A 15,414-nucleotide genomic window follows, 5' to 3' on the forward strand; every position below is an offset into this window, starting at 1 on the left:
CCTTTTTTCCATGACCCTGAGGATGCCTACTTTTACTTCTTCCATGCCTTTCTTGTTTTTCAAAAATAAGTACCTCAGAAGAAGATTCACCATTTTCCTTTCTTTTGGCTTCTTCACTCAACAAACTTTATTTAACCATCTCCATGGTTAGCTTTCCTCCAGGCACTGAAGTGCTTAATGATACCACTAATGTTTCCAAACTGCAAGGCAAGGAGCTAAGAAGTAACAATGCCTGCAACTCATCTTCAAGAGGCATTTTTGTTGCGGCCAATTGGTTCACCAAGCCTTAGATATCACTAGTATGCTCAATCATACTTTTTCCATCTTTGTACTTCAAATTCACAAGTCTTCTAATGATCAAGGCTTTATTTCTGGAGGTATTTTTCTCATACATAGCCTCTAATTTCTTCCAAAGTGCATCGACTTCCATTTCTTCAGAGATGTGATTAAAAATATTAATATCAACCCATTGCCTAATCGTAGCAGTAGCTTTCATGTGTAATATTTTCCAATCATCATCACTTATTTTTTCTGGCTTTGACTTACCCATAACATGCCCATACAAATCTTTAACAATAAGCAAATCTTTCATTTTGCGCTTCCAAATGGAATAATTCGATGAGGTTAATTTTATCATCCCATACGAATTTTATTCTTCCATTTCAACACACAAGAATTAGCCTCTAGCCAACCAAAGGCTCTGATACTAGTTTGTTGGGAAAACTAATACTAATAGTTGCGGAATAAAATTTTCCCTCTTTGTGTGTTAAAATAGGATCTCAAGTAAAATGTCAACAAAGCCAAACGACCAATGCAACAATTAATCAAAATAATCAACCACAAATGAAACACTAATTTTTAGCGTGGAAAACCTATCAAATTGTGAGTAAAAATCACGGGACCCTTAGGCCGCTTAAATTTCTTCCACTATATTAACAATGTGATTACAAAGTTTCTCTCTAGAATCAAACTAGAGGCTTACAACAATAATATCATTAAGAAACACTATTCTTGGTTCACCAACAATGTAGACATCATCATCAAAGATGGATAATAACAATAACACCAAAGAAAAGCTTAGGTCTCACCAAATTAGGAGTACTCAAGAGAGTATTAAAGAGAGGCTCATTGAGAAATCAAGTCCGGTAGATGAGAAAAACTCGCCACAAGGATTTTCCACATCAAATTTGAGCCGAAACCGACAACGTTTCTCCACCAATCGTCTTGCACAAACACTAAAATCCTACTCTTTTTCTCTTTCTCTCTCTCCTTTTCTTCCCTTCTCTTTCTCTGGTTTCCTCGGCTGTCCACTGCCGATTCTCCTTCTTTTCTTTTCTATTTTACTGGTTTGCTGCGCACGTGAGCAACATGCCTTTCATTTTTTTCTTTGGAATTTGGGCTTAAAGCCCATTATTTGTTCTACCCCACAAATGGAGCGGAACCCAACACAACCCAAAAATGTGACAGTGCAATAAGAATTTGAGTCCATTTTGCGTTAAAATGCACTGTGAATTCAGCATATATAACGTAGAAATAAAATTAACAAAAATAAAAATAAAAAAGCTTTACAGAAATGCCACGGCCATAGTTCTTAAATTTATTTTTGACGATTATAAGCAAAAAAAAATTGATTTTTATCTTGAAAAAGAAGTTCTTATAAAGATGTTGCTTACATATTTGGAATATCAAAGAAGTCCCCGATAGTAACATACCAAAACACCAGAAGCAACCTCCTGGATTCAGTAGTCTACCTTGCTACCGACAGTATCCTGTTGTGATACTGAAAGGTAGTCGGCGGAGATACTACAAAATCAGGACACCAACATTAGCCTACGTGCTATCAACAGATAACCTACCGTGCTACCAGAGATATCTTACTAGAATACTAAAAGAAACACACTAGAATAAAAGTTCAAGAGGCAGAAGGCGAAGCATGTCCTGTGATGAAGGAGATCACACCACGGCAGCCGAATTTCGGGGAAGATCTATCCGCCACAGCCCTCGCTGTTGTCGCCCATACGCTTGGACATCTTGCCTCCCGCGACCTAGAATTAGTATACAAATATGACATACGATACGAGGATAGCTAGACCAGTTTGGACCAACTCCATACTACATAATTATGACATACGAGGATAGCGAGAATTGTTTAGAATCAAACAAAAAACTCTGGATCCGCTGTAGCACTTTGGTTAATACAAGAAAGGAAAAAAAAAAAAAAAAGGAAAGAAAGAGTTTTGTTTCTCCGAAGCGTTTTCTAGAGAGAGAGAAGGTTTTTGGAGAGCAGATGCTGGTCAGAGCTCTGGCACCGCTTCCGGGCACGTCGTCGGGCTCCCGACCGTGAAATTTAGTTTTCTGACTTGTCTCGTCATGAGCTTCTCATTGGTGGTGGTGGTGTACGGTGTGGTGGCTCCATTTGGCCAGATCTGAATCGGTTAGGAGTTTGGAAGCCGAATGGACGGTCTCTTTTCTTAGGAGAGTTTTCCGCTTGATGGCTGACATATCTTCACTGGCTATTTTCCTCGATGGTCCTTCGCCCTTCATGGGAGGTTTCTACCGACGGTAGTCAAAGGTTTTTTCTTTTTGTCACTTTTGTGTTTGTAATAAGGTTGGTGATTTCTCCACCCGACTCTCATCTGGTTTGTTATTTTTTGATAGATTTAAGTGTTTGGCTTAATGCTGATAAAGTGGTCTTGGTCCGGCTAGAATTTTTCTATGCCGTGTAGATGTCTCCTTTATGTGGGTTTTGACAACATGGCCCTCAAGCACTCGACAACTTATGTTGAAGAGAGGAATTTTCTCTAGCCAAGCTTTCAATCCGCTCGTTATTAGTGTGTCGAGGTGTTTTACCGGTTTCGGACCTCAAATGTGCATATGTCCCTCTGATGGGTTAACATTGTACTAAGACAATTGTTTATCAGTATTTTAATAAAATGCAATTTTCTTTGAAAAAAATACAAGAAAAAAAAATCTCTGGAGTGAGGATTGAGGGCCGTAACGTTACAAATTGTATAGCTCATTTTTCAAAATGATGAAAAAAAATCATAAACAAACTCATGTATTATGAGAATTAAAAAAAAAAATCCTATCGGTATAATGCAGTTTTAACTACTGTCAGATTCCTAAAAAAAATTATGAACTATCATATCAGTTCATATAGAATTTTATACTTTTTAATTATGATATAATACTACTGTGATTTGAAAGTACATTAAAAATAATACAGTATTTTCTTTTTATTTTTAATAACAATTGTTCTATTAGGATTGAGGGCATTTAATCCTACCTACCATCCATAATAAGTTAAAATTAAGTAGTTGTCTACCTCAAAATATTCGGATGTAGATACCTTTTATTTTTCAGCCATATCAAATATAATAAAAGATTATCAGCCGTTAAAAATAAAAAGTTGAGAATTGCTATCTTTGAACTGTAGAAAAGTTTTAACGGATGAAATTATATAGTCAAATTAGCCGCAAGTGAGCACCTTTCGTAATGATATTTGTCCTCAAATATTAAATGGATCTACCAATAAAAATGAATGAAATACATTATTAAAATATAAACGCCGGGCCGAACCAAAAAAGATTTACTCTGCACACAAAGAAATTCGCATCATTTTAATTTTCCTTTCCTTTCCAAGCACGTACCTGTCTAAATGTCTAATAAATTGTCTATAGATGAAATATTTTTTTCCTGTTGAAATTGACCAAAATGCACCCTCAAATATCAGCCTTCACAAGAACCTAAGAAAAGGCCATTTAAGTCAAACCAGAGTGAATGAAGATATGAATTCAATAACGTTTGAACGCAGAGCTATATCAAAGCCGGCTTTTCGTGCAAGTTAAAGTGCTCAAACGACAGCTTGTCATTGTCTGAAATAACGGAATAAAGAAAAAACAAAAACTTTATGAGAAACGTAATATCTATGATTGGATATTTTAATTCATGCAGTTCACACCAGCAACAAACAACCGCAGAAAAAAGAGACGGGAAAAAAAATGAGAAAAAAGGAAATAAATCTGTGAATTCAATGGTTGGTTTGTTTCCACTTTTGTCTCTCCGTTACTCACTACAAAAGCAGAAAAAGCCCAAACTTGAGAGCACCCAAAAAAAAAAAAAAGAAGGGAGAGAGAGAGAAACAGGCAGATGGATAATTGGAGGGTCTATCCATTTACCTTGTCAATAGTATTGATGTTTCTCTTTCCGGTAATTCATGGCTGGGGATTTGATGGGCATTACACAGTTTGTCGGATTGCTCAGGTTATTATATATTATTATCATATTACATATATATATTCATCATTGACAGCCAAAAAAAAATTGTTTGGCTCAAGTGTTTTCAGGGAAATTAAGGTACTAATATTATCTATAATTATATTTGGTTTGATTGTGTTTTGATTTCATATATACTAGGCTCGGTTGAGCGGAGCAGCGGCAGATGCTGTAGAGAAACTGCTTTCAGTAACATCAGAAAAAGAGTTGGGGAATTTATGCATATGGGCAGATCGTGTGAAATTTCGCTATCATTGGTCATCTGCACTTCACTATATTGACACTCCTGATTCTCTTTGCACTTACCAATATGACAGTAGACCCCCTCTCTCTCTCTCTCTCTCTCTCTCTCTCTCTCTCTCTCTCTCTCTCTCTCTTCTATGCATGCCTTAAACTTCGGTTATTTGCTAGTGTATCCTTCAACTATACTTCATTTCTCAACTTGGTCCTTATGCTAATCTAGGCGTAACCCTCTGGATTTAAGGGCTGCTTGCTCAATGCTAAATTTCTTTACAAAACGCCAAAATTTAACATCTGAGCAACGAATTTTAACAAAAACATATCCAAGCTATATGGGGCAAGCTAGTTAATTTGGTGTATATCATTAGTTAATGTGTTGAGTTTTCACTATATATATATATATATGTGTGTGTGTGTGTGTGTGTGTGTGTGTGTGTGTATATTTGCTAGGAAATTTTCAGTTATGGTTATGGAAAAAGAATAGAAGTCGAAAACATTATGCTTTGTAGCACATAATAGGACAACATGTTAAATAGGTCATTTTTACACTGTTGTATCAAATATAACATTTGCATTGATATTTAAAATGGAGATGGCCTATAAAGACAATCAAGAATCTTGATCCACTTAATTTGTGGAAATTGATGAAAGATCAGGAAAATGTCTCATGACCAGTAAATACCATTTCGGTATGTGTTTACCAGATTGTCATCATGTAGGATAAAGTTACCAAATCGCATCTAAAACCATAATACAATAGGTCAATATTTGCCAATATGATACAAATGGGGTAATTCTGGATTTTATAATTTAATATCAAATGCCGAATTGCATAATTGCTTTTGACCATGCCAAAGAAAGCCTGAGAGAGAGAGAGAGAGAGAGAGAGAGAGAGAGAGAGAGAGAGACTAAACGAAGCAACCCACATCTGGAATTTATCAGCAACAATGTTTGAATGATTTAATAGTTTAATACTACTTCAAAAAAGAAAAAAAAAAAAAAGGTTGTAATACTACTAAATTATTATGATTAACGATATTCAGGGGACTGCAAGGATGAAAATAATACGAGAGGAAGGTGTGTGGCAGGGGCTATTCGCAATTACACCACCCAGCTTCTCACCTACAACAGTGATTCTCCTAATCAGTCTCAATGTAGTTTCTCCTACCAAATCTTCAACTTCTTATCCTACTTTCCTTCTTTTTTGTTTTTGTCTTATAATATAGATAATAGATATGCTGATTGCTATTATCTTATTAAATTATTTATTTTATTTCCAATAGACAACCTCACGGAAGCTCTTCTGTTCCTTGCTCATTTTATGGGAGACATTCATCAGGTATGACACATGGTTTGTGGTTCTATTTTTTTCATAGATTTTAGAAACTAGCTTTAGGCCTAAGATGTTTATAGCCGTTGGAGCTTGATATACAAAAGCATAAAAAGTATTTACCTTTTTATACTATTATTACTATTATTATTATTATTATTATTATTATTATTATTATTATTATTATTATTATTATTATTATTAGTGGGGATATTTACCTTTTTATACCCTGTCTTTTAGGCTTATTCAAAAAGTAAACCTTCAGTTTTTAATCTCATCAAATATATCACTTCAAATTAAATCTAATATACGAATATTTATCTTATTTCAGTCAATAATTGATTTTAACCTTTAAAATAACCAAACTATTCCCCAAAAAAAAGAGAGAAAAGAAACTAAAATTTTCCGATATTACAAACAATAAAAATTTAAAACATAAAACAATCTATTTCAATGATATTTTATATATTTTTTAGGTCAAAACTGTGAGTTTAAGGTTTTTTATTTTTTTATTTTTTTATTCAAGGATATTTTAGGTATTTTTAATGTTAAAATCAAGGGTTGGCTGTGAAAAAGGTATAATTTATATATTAAATCTAATTTGAAGGTATACATTTGATGAGATCAAAAACTGAAGGTATAGTTTTTAAATAAAACCAAAATACAAGATATAAAAAGGTAAATGTCCCTTATTATTATTTAGACGCTTTGTCTAAAAACAACTATCAAGTTTGTTAAATTAAGAAAAAGAATAATATCATTTTGGTATCTTCTGTTATAACAAAATAACTCGCTAGTACTTTGTATATCCCTTAAGAAAATGAACATTTTTTTTTAAAATGATTAATAATTTATTGGTCGATCACTGACTGATTGATAATCAATCATTAGTTGACATGAATCTCATTTGTGAGCACATAGAACGTTTTAATGGCACCGGCCATTTTCCTTAAAAAAAGAGTTATAAATATTTATTAAAAGAGATGATCAAATCCTGCCACCTCACCTAATTAATTTCTCAAAAAAAATAAAAATAAAAATCTTATGAATTTGTATCCATTAGTTTGCCTTTCTATTAGAGAATGTCAATAAAAAAAAAAAAAAACACATAAAAGAATAAGTAAAAGCAATTTTAAAACAAGTCATATTCTCGAGAACCAAGATTAGTATTTGATTGTACGTGGACTTGTATGTCTTATATATGTAGCCTCTACATGTGGGTTTTACCTCAGACAGAGGAGGAAACGAGATAAATATTCACTGGTACACACGGAAACAAAATCTTCACCATGTGAGTCCAATTACTCGCTAATTTAAACTTTACTTTTTTTTTTCTTCTAGTGCAAATTGATTGAAACTAGAAATTATTTATGATCTCATGTAATTATGCTTTCTAGGTTTGGGATGACAATATAATTGAGACATCAGAAAAGAGGTTCTATGACTCTAATCTGGAAGAACTGATTGAGGCAATTCAACAAAATATTACGGTATATAATGTTATTTTCACTGTGTATCAACTTTACAAAACTTGGGATTTACCAATTTTCTTTTTTTTTTTCCTTTTTTTTATTTATTGAATTAATTATTTCTTTTCCTTGTTTGTATAATTTTGGTTGATGCAAGGCTGAATGGGCAGACCGAGTTAAAGGCTGGGAAACTTGCGGTTTGAACGAGACAGCATGCCCGGACATGTATGTTTTACAACTACTGTTATGTGACTCATTGTTTTATGATAATTATCACTATATTTTTTTACCAAAAAGAATTACCATTACATTTTAACCAATAGCAGATTTATATGTAAGTTATGTGAAACAATTATGATATGGAGCTGACACAATTTTAAATTGACTATTTTTAAAGCTAGCTGAAATGTAGTGCCACCAGTAATATTTTACTCTCCTAATTTTCTTTTTAGAAGTATTAACAATAAACCCCCTAAATAAAAGTTTATCTTGTTTCATACTTTATTCCGGGGACTAAAAACTTTTAGCGATCACCTCCGTAGGACTAGTAAAGTACGAATAATACTAGGGATTCTATCTTTTATATCAACTTTTTAATGCTGATAATATGTCATAAATATATGCAGTTGTCAACTTTTGTTTTATTGATAGACGCTTAAAAGAATTAGCATATGAATTAATATAATTAAAAAGTTGTAACTGCTAAATTATATAGAGTGAAGAACTCACTTGCCAGGCAAATTAGAATCCAAAAGATGGTCAACACTACTCTTCAGATATCTAAGGCTTGTTTTTTTGAGTGAAAAACTAAAAAAAAGACAACTCGAGTTACAACTTTATTCGAGTTCATGTTCTTTTAAGTTTAAACTCGAGTTCAAACTCGAGTTTAGGACTAAAATTCGAGTTCAAGTTTCCACTTCAACTCGAGTTCAGAAACTCGAACTCAAATTAATGAATAGTATTTTTTCTATTCTTAAAAATGCTATAACTTTTTCGTTTTAATTCTGATTGAGATGATTTTTTTTCTATGCGTTGACAACGAAAAGACGAATAAAACCCGACCCATATACCCTATTAAAATTTTTCATCAGCATTGAGTTTTTATTAAAATACTATTTAAATACAAATTTAAGTTTTGACTCGCTCAAACACAAACTCAAGTTACAAGTTCAACTCAAATTCAACTCAAGAATTATACTCAAGTTAAACTCCAAAAAAATAAGCCCTTAGTTGTTTCATTCCCTAGCCCGGCCCACGATCTTCCTGTGGGATTTTGGGCCTCGTTCAGTATGTCGATTCGAGTTGAGATGTGAATTTATGTGAGAGTTTTTAATTGTAAAAAAAAAAGTTAGATGAGACTTTTTGTGAAAGCTTTTAACTGTAGCAAAACTAGAATTGAAAATTCGAATAAATTTCCCTTGAAATTGAAGCTTTTGTTCCATTAGAGAACTAATGTAACACTTAATTTTAGGATTAAATATAGTAAAATTAGTTCAGTAATAAGGTTGTTTTCTAGTTATTCCTTATCAATATTAGCTTTGGCGCTTATTTTATTTTCCATGAAACCTGGACTTTGATCTATAATTCATTAGACAGTATAACCTTTTCTTAATAGAGATAGAACAATTCGGTTTCATTTTTGCAGATATGCGTCTGAAGGTATCAAAGCGGCTTGTGCGTGGGCTTACAGGGGTGTATCTGAGGGTTCTGTCCTGGAAGGTAAAGACTGTGTTTGGAGTCGTTTTTGTTTTTGTTTTTTATGTTTTTTGAGGAAAAAAAAATAAAAACAGGAGAGAAACGACGTTTGGCATAATTAAAGAAAAAACAGAAATGAAAATAATTTTTTGGTTTAGTGTAAAATGAGAGAGAAATGAAAAACGACTTTTAGTGCCTATTTGGAATCATTTCCAAAAACGTTTTTCACGTTTTTCAAGAACTAAAAAATGAAAATGCACTCACAAATGCGTTTGGTACCGCATTTCCTGACAAAAAAAATTGAAAACGTTTTTTACTTATTCCCAAAAAGTCAACAAAACTGAAAACGATTAAGGATCGTTTTCCTTCCCATTTTCATTTTCTTTGCCTGACTGGACCACTCTAATATTATTATTTATTTAATATATTATTATTTTAAATATTATTACACGTTTTTAAAAATTAAACCACCAAACACAATTTCAGTTTTTTTAAAAATTGAAAACAATCTCAGAATAAAACTACCAAACGCATTTTCAGAAATGATTTCAAAATGAAAATGAAAACGTTTTCGTTTTCATTTTCATACATAAAACAAAATCATTTTGGAACGAGTTCCAAACGCACCCTTAGACTTTTTTCATTTTTTGTTTCTGTTTTCTTCTCTCTCGATTTAGAGAGAGATAGAGACATTAATGGATTTTTTTATACTGAAAATAATTTTTTTAATAAAATTACCAAACGTATTTTTAAAAATAATTTATGTTTGAGATTGAAAACGTTTTCATTTCCATTTTTATACAAAAAATAAAATCATTTTAGAACGAGTTCTAAACGCACCTAATGTCTCTTTGCTCCCAAGAATATGAGAATTATTTAAATATTAATACGTAAGGCCTTGAGACGGTACTTCTACGTACACGACATTTATAAATGAGAATTATAACGCATTATTTATCATCGTAACACTAAGGCCCTGCTCACTTCACCAATTCGAGTTTAAAATTTGAGTTTTGTTATAGTAAAAAGCTCTCACAAATAATCACATCTAACTTTTTTGCTACAGTAAAAAGCTCTCACATAAAATCACATCTCAACTCGAATTACAAACTCGAATCAGCGAAGTGAACGGACTCTAGATTGTAGAAGTGTAACAATAGTTTTGAATAACTAAAACTTTTTATATTATTGCTTCCCGGAAGAACTGTAGCAAAAGCCTAATACCTAAACGTGTTAGCAGATGACTATTTCCTCTCGCGTTTACCAGTAGTCAAAATGAGGTTGGCACAGGGTGGAGTTCGTTTAGCAGCTACTCTCAACCGTATCTTTGGATGACTGCAGGTTATCTTTTCTAATTATTCAGTTAAATAATAAAACCCAAAATATGTACTTTAAACAAATTGGAGTGTTTTAAAACTCCGAAGGTCGTTTGGATCTGGATATTTAGAGAATTTCTCCCTTTGTACAATTTTTCGCCCTTTTTGTCACACTTTCAAACACATAAAACCAATCAACTAATTTTATTGGAAGAAAAAGTGATGAAGATGAATTTTGAAATAAAGTAATTACATTATATACAAACCTACTTATGTACTTCACTTAAAAGTATTTTTCACACACATTTCATTTTCATCGTCAACATAATACATCTAAGAGAAAATTAAATAATTTCTATACATTTATTTAGTAAAGAAGGAAAACAAAAGGAAATGAATATACTGCACTTATCACTTAAAATTGCAATTTTAATCATTTTCAAGAAGAAGAAAAAAAGAAATTGCGTACACAAAGATATAAGAGATCCTCTACCTTCCTTGACTTTTGGCTTAGATCAAGTATAGAATACAATTTTATATATAAAAAAAAGGATATATTATATCCCATTAGAAAATTAAAATAAAATAAAATAAGGCGAGCTAATTATTATAAACCATATTAATTTATCCACTCGGAATGAACGGAGGACATAAGAAAAAGAAAGTGTGTCGTAGGGTCATTTACCAATTGAACTTTTATACACGAAATAGATTGATAACCGAGTCTTCAAGACACTAGTAATGGTCAAAATCTTAAAAAATAAAATTAAAATTATAAAAAAAAACCACTAGTGATTTGGTATCATAATATCAATTTTATCCTGGCACGTCAACTTATTATTTATATATAATTTAGAATCCATGACTTAATTTTCTTTTTTGGTGCAAACAAGACTTAAGTTGCTTCATTATTCATATATATGACTTGCAGTTTCAACAAGCATTCGTAGCTATACATAATATATAATGTACATTGTAAAGCACATCTGCCTCACGCCACCTATTCTGATTTCTTCACAACAAGAACAGGGCATTTCGCGTTGCTCAAGCAATAATCGGCTAAACTACTCCCCAGCAGAGCCCTGTATGACCACGTTTAGATCAGAATTAATTCAGATTTCATAGTCGTCAAACGTAATTCATAGCAAGATTATTCTAAATTTCTACTGTGAAATCAGATTTAAAATTAAACTAATTACCTCTTGAGAATTCCATAGGAATTGTTACCAATAACGAGTAGATCAATGTTATGTTCTTGAACTGCATTACAGATAACCTCTTTAGGATCCCCAATTTCTGTAAATGTTTTCACATTCACCTGAGATGACAAAAAAAAAAGAAGCATCTCACTCAGTAGAATTTTGCTAGCGGATTAAGATATAACAACTAATACTCAGAAAGCATTTTTTTTTCTTTTTTAAATACAAGACGGGATCAAACCAGCGACCTCCCTCAAAAACCCAACCTCACCCGAAACCCCTGTGCCACTAGGCCAAGCCGGCTTAGGAAGAGAGCAGAATTTCTATGTTAAGAAAATTCAGAGAACAAAAAATCAGACCAATATTCATACCCCTCCATTGGCGCAGATACTCTTGGCTTTGTCCAGAAGTCCCATAGAAACCTCCTTGTTCCTTTCTTGAGCCTGGTTTGTCAAAACTGCAGCTATAGCGCAGAAACAATATGTTTGCTACTTTTAAACAATCTTTTCTTTTGTGCCATGATATGACTACCAAATTATAGATGATGTAAAGAAAATTCAAAGTCTTTGAAAACAAGAAGCTACATCAACCAAAGTCCTAAACACCTTTGTCCGTGGCTAAAACATAGAAATTTTGAATATGGACAAAGAAAAAGAAAAAGGATTGGTAGAGTTTGGAGAAAACATTTAACTGTAAGACAGAGTGCAGGTCAAGCGAATAAAGCCTAGAGATGGCGAAACAGCGAAATTGGAGTTGATAAGCGGCTGTGTTGCAAAGATGAAAAGAGGCGACTGTTTGAGTGATTCTTTGAGATTTTCAAGCACCCAAATCAGTGCTTTGTAGCTGCAATCACTCTCATCTATAACCACCATCACCTTCTTCCTTGATCTTTCTTTTTCTCTCTCCATTTTCCCACCGCAAATTGACAACACTAAAAGAAATCAGGTTCTAACAAACCGGAAAATGTTGTTGTTATTGTTTTATAAGCCTTGTTAGTTTTTGTTGCACTAATGGTTGACGTTAGACTTTATCTACTCTTGAATCATGACAAAAATAAAATGATTATTATCATAAGTGCTCCTTTAACTTTAATGTGATTCTCAATTTATACTCTGAACTTTAAAAGTGATCACCTTATCTTATAAATTTTAAATTGTTCTCACTTAACTTCTTCTGCTGTAATTTCTATTAAAAATAGATAGAACGAAAGATAATAATGCAATAATGTGGTCTTTCAGTTTAAATTTCTATTAAAAATAAATAAATAAAAACTACATGGTCACATTTAACCTTCTCTTTGTCCGTTTGATTTTTGTAGAAATTCTTACAAAAAAGACTTAGCCCTTGTTTATTTCACTAGTTTATTTCAATTTAACTCAATTTGAACAGTGAGCACAGATTGAACTGGCGTTTGGTAAGCATGCAGTTTGAATTATATTGCCCGTTTGAACTGAGTTAAACGGCCCAATTTGGAGTTTAACTCCCCCCTCAAGTTCAACCATTTAAACCATTTTTAAACAGTAAAAAATGTCCACTCTCTATGCTTTTCATACCTACCAAAGACAAATTTAAATTTTATTTCATGTTCAAATTAAAACTTTAACTACATATCCAAACGTCAATTCAAACTATAATTTAAACCACACAGTTTAAATTTTTATGTTCAAAACAAAAAGTTCATACCAATAAAATTCAAACCAGTGAACCAAATAGAGGCTTAAATGTGACAAATTCAAAATTTAAGAAGTAAAGTGAAAGTTTTTTAAGTTTAAGGGGCAAAAATGAGAACGATCTCAAAATTCAAGGGGCACCAGTGAGATTAAGTCAAAATAGAATATGAGTCTTGCACAACACCTGAGTTTCAGTAGTGCATATTTTTTAACATGAAAAAATATAAACCGATTGAATCAAAATATAAATATGGCGGTTTAAAACAAAACCCTACAAATACCTAACTGTTGAATTCTCCTAAAAAAAAATGATTCTTCTAATTTCGTCCAATTTGTGGGCCAACCTTGTCGGTGTCTGAACTTTAGAATTCAATGCAGAATTAAATAAAGTTGCTTAAAAGGTGAAATCAAACCGGAGAGCTTTGTAAATTTAGAGAGTTGAATTTAGTGTCCTACTTGAGAATGATAGAGATGAGGGCCAAATATTGGAAAGGCAATACTTCTAAGCAACTATGACCAGGAAATGACGTTTATCCTCTCTCTTGGACCTGGTTTTCTAGTGACACTGTTAACTGAAAACTGAAATTGTGTTCGGTCATTTACATACTTTCCTAAGGTAAAATTGTCTTGTAGTGGTCACTAACTTTGTAGAGAATAGATAGCAACCGGAATTGCGTAAGAAGTCCAAAAATTAGTTGATGCCGAAACTTCGTTGGTGAGGATTGGGTTAGAAGAAAAGAATCTTTAGTGGTGTCATCTCAATTAAACTTCCATTCTTTATATTTATTTATTTTATGAGCAAGTTCCTCTTGTCCACTCTTTTGCCTGTTTTGTTTGTGGCACGAGCACCTACTTGTTGGGTCTATCTGATGTGTTGCCATCTGTTGCTCATCTAAGGCCTCTTTGGATGTGAAAACTATTGTTGATGCCTATAGTTTTCGACTTTAATATGTTAGAATCGTATTTTTGAGAATTCTAGTGTGGTATCTTGACATTCAGAAAAAGAATTTTTATGGTAAAAACCGTCTTTTTTAATTATCGTTAAAATTATTAGATTAAATTTTTAAAGATTTGATCTGTAAGTGCGCACATTAAACATTTTTGGTGCGCGACATAAAAATCATTCCAATCACTGATTAAGTCATTAAAAACTTTTATCGCTTAAACCAACAGTTATTAATGGTAATTAAAAAAGATATGTCCTATCATAAAATTTTCTTAAAAAAAGAAAGTGTTGCCCCCCTTCCCCGCCTCTCTTTTTTAATAAAATGTTCATAGGATAAAAGGGTAGAAAGAGAAATATATATCCCAGGAAAAGCTGTAAAGTATTACAATTTTATAAAATCTAGGAGATACCAATATGATAAATACAAAAACTACAGGGTACCAGATTGTAATTTTCCTTTTGGACAAGAAGTGGTTCCCAGTCCATCACCTTGGACACCACTTTACTCAATATGAGAAATATTTCAAGAAGCATGTCACTCAGAAGAGTTTTGCTAGCGGATTAAGATATAACAACTAATACTCAGAAAGCTTTTTTTTTTTTTTTAAATATAAGACGGGATCAAACCAGCGACCTCTCTCAAAGTCCCAACCTCACCCGAAATCCCTGTGCCACTAGGCCAAGCCGTCTTAGGAAGAGAGCAGAATTTCTATGTTAAGAAAATTCAGTGAACAAAAAATCAGACCAATATTCATACCCCTCCATTGGCGAAGATACTCTTAGCTTTGTCCAGAAGTCCCATTGAAACCTCCTTGTTCCTTTCTTGAGCCTGGTTTGTCAAAACTGCAGCTATAGCGCAGAAACAATATGTTTGCTAAAACAATCATTTCTTTTGTGCCATGATATGACTACCAAATTACAGATGACGTAAAGAAAATTCAAAGTCTTTGAAAACAAGAAGCTACGTCAACCAAAGTCCTCAAAACCTTTGTCCGTGGCTAAAACATAGAAATTTTGAATATGGACAAAGAAAAAGAAAAAGGATTGGTAGAGTTTGGAGAAAACATTTAACTGTAAGACAGAGTGCAGGTCAAGCGAATAAAGCCTAGAGATGGCGAAACAGCGAAATTGGAGTTGATAAGCGGCTGTGTTGCAAAGATGAAAAGAGGTGACTGTTTGAGTGATTCTTTGAGATTTTCAAGCACCCAAATCAGTGCTTTGTAGCTGCAATCACTCTCAACTATAACCACCATCACCTTCTTGCTTGATCTTTC

At 32.8% G+C, this 15,414-nt stretch overlaps 2 protein-coding genes across 2 annotated transcripts; one reads left to right on the forward strand and one right to left on the reverse strand.

Moving 5' to 3' along the window:
• Positions 1-4,122: 4,122 nt before the first annotated feature.
• Positions 4,123-10,382, forward strand: LOC21398527 (endonuclease 2). Its single transcript, XM_024167486.1, has 9 exons — positions 4,123-4,263; positions 4,417-4,591; positions 5,559-5,669; positions 5,799-5,854; positions 7,053-7,136; positions 7,243-7,335; positions 7,472-7,539; positions 8,960-9,033; positions 10,250-10,382. Exons 1-9 carry the CDS (start codon positions 4,150-4,152, stop codon positions 10,342-10,344), a joined length of 870 nt encoding a protein of 289 aa, XP_024023254.1. The 5' UTR covers positions 4,123-4,149; the 3' UTR covers positions 10,345-10,382.
• A 770-nt stretch (positions 10,383-11,152) lies between these two features.
• LOC21398528 (universal stress protein A-like protein) lies at positions 11,153-12,496 on the reverse strand. Its single transcript, XM_024167493.1, has 4 exons — positions 12,216-12,496; positions 11,896-11,987; positions 11,525-11,643; positions 11,153-11,407 (listed from the first exon to the last, which is right to left on the reverse strand). Exons 1-4 carry the CDS (start codon positions 12,430-12,432, stop codon positions 11,326-11,328), a joined length of 510 nt encoding a protein of 169 aa, XP_024023261.1. The 5' UTR covers positions 12,433-12,496; the 3' UTR covers positions 11,153-11,325.
• Positions 12,497-15,414: the final 2,918 nt, after the last annotated feature.

The sequence above is a fragment of the Morus notabilis genome, unplaced genomic scaffold, assembly GCF_000414095.1.
Source record: "Morus notabilis unplaced genomic scaffold, ASM41409v2 Scaffold20, whole genome shotgun sequence".
Classification (NCBI taxonomy): domain Eukaryota; kingdom Viridiplantae; phylum Streptophyta; class Magnoliopsida; order Rosales; family Moraceae; genus Morus; species Morus notabilis.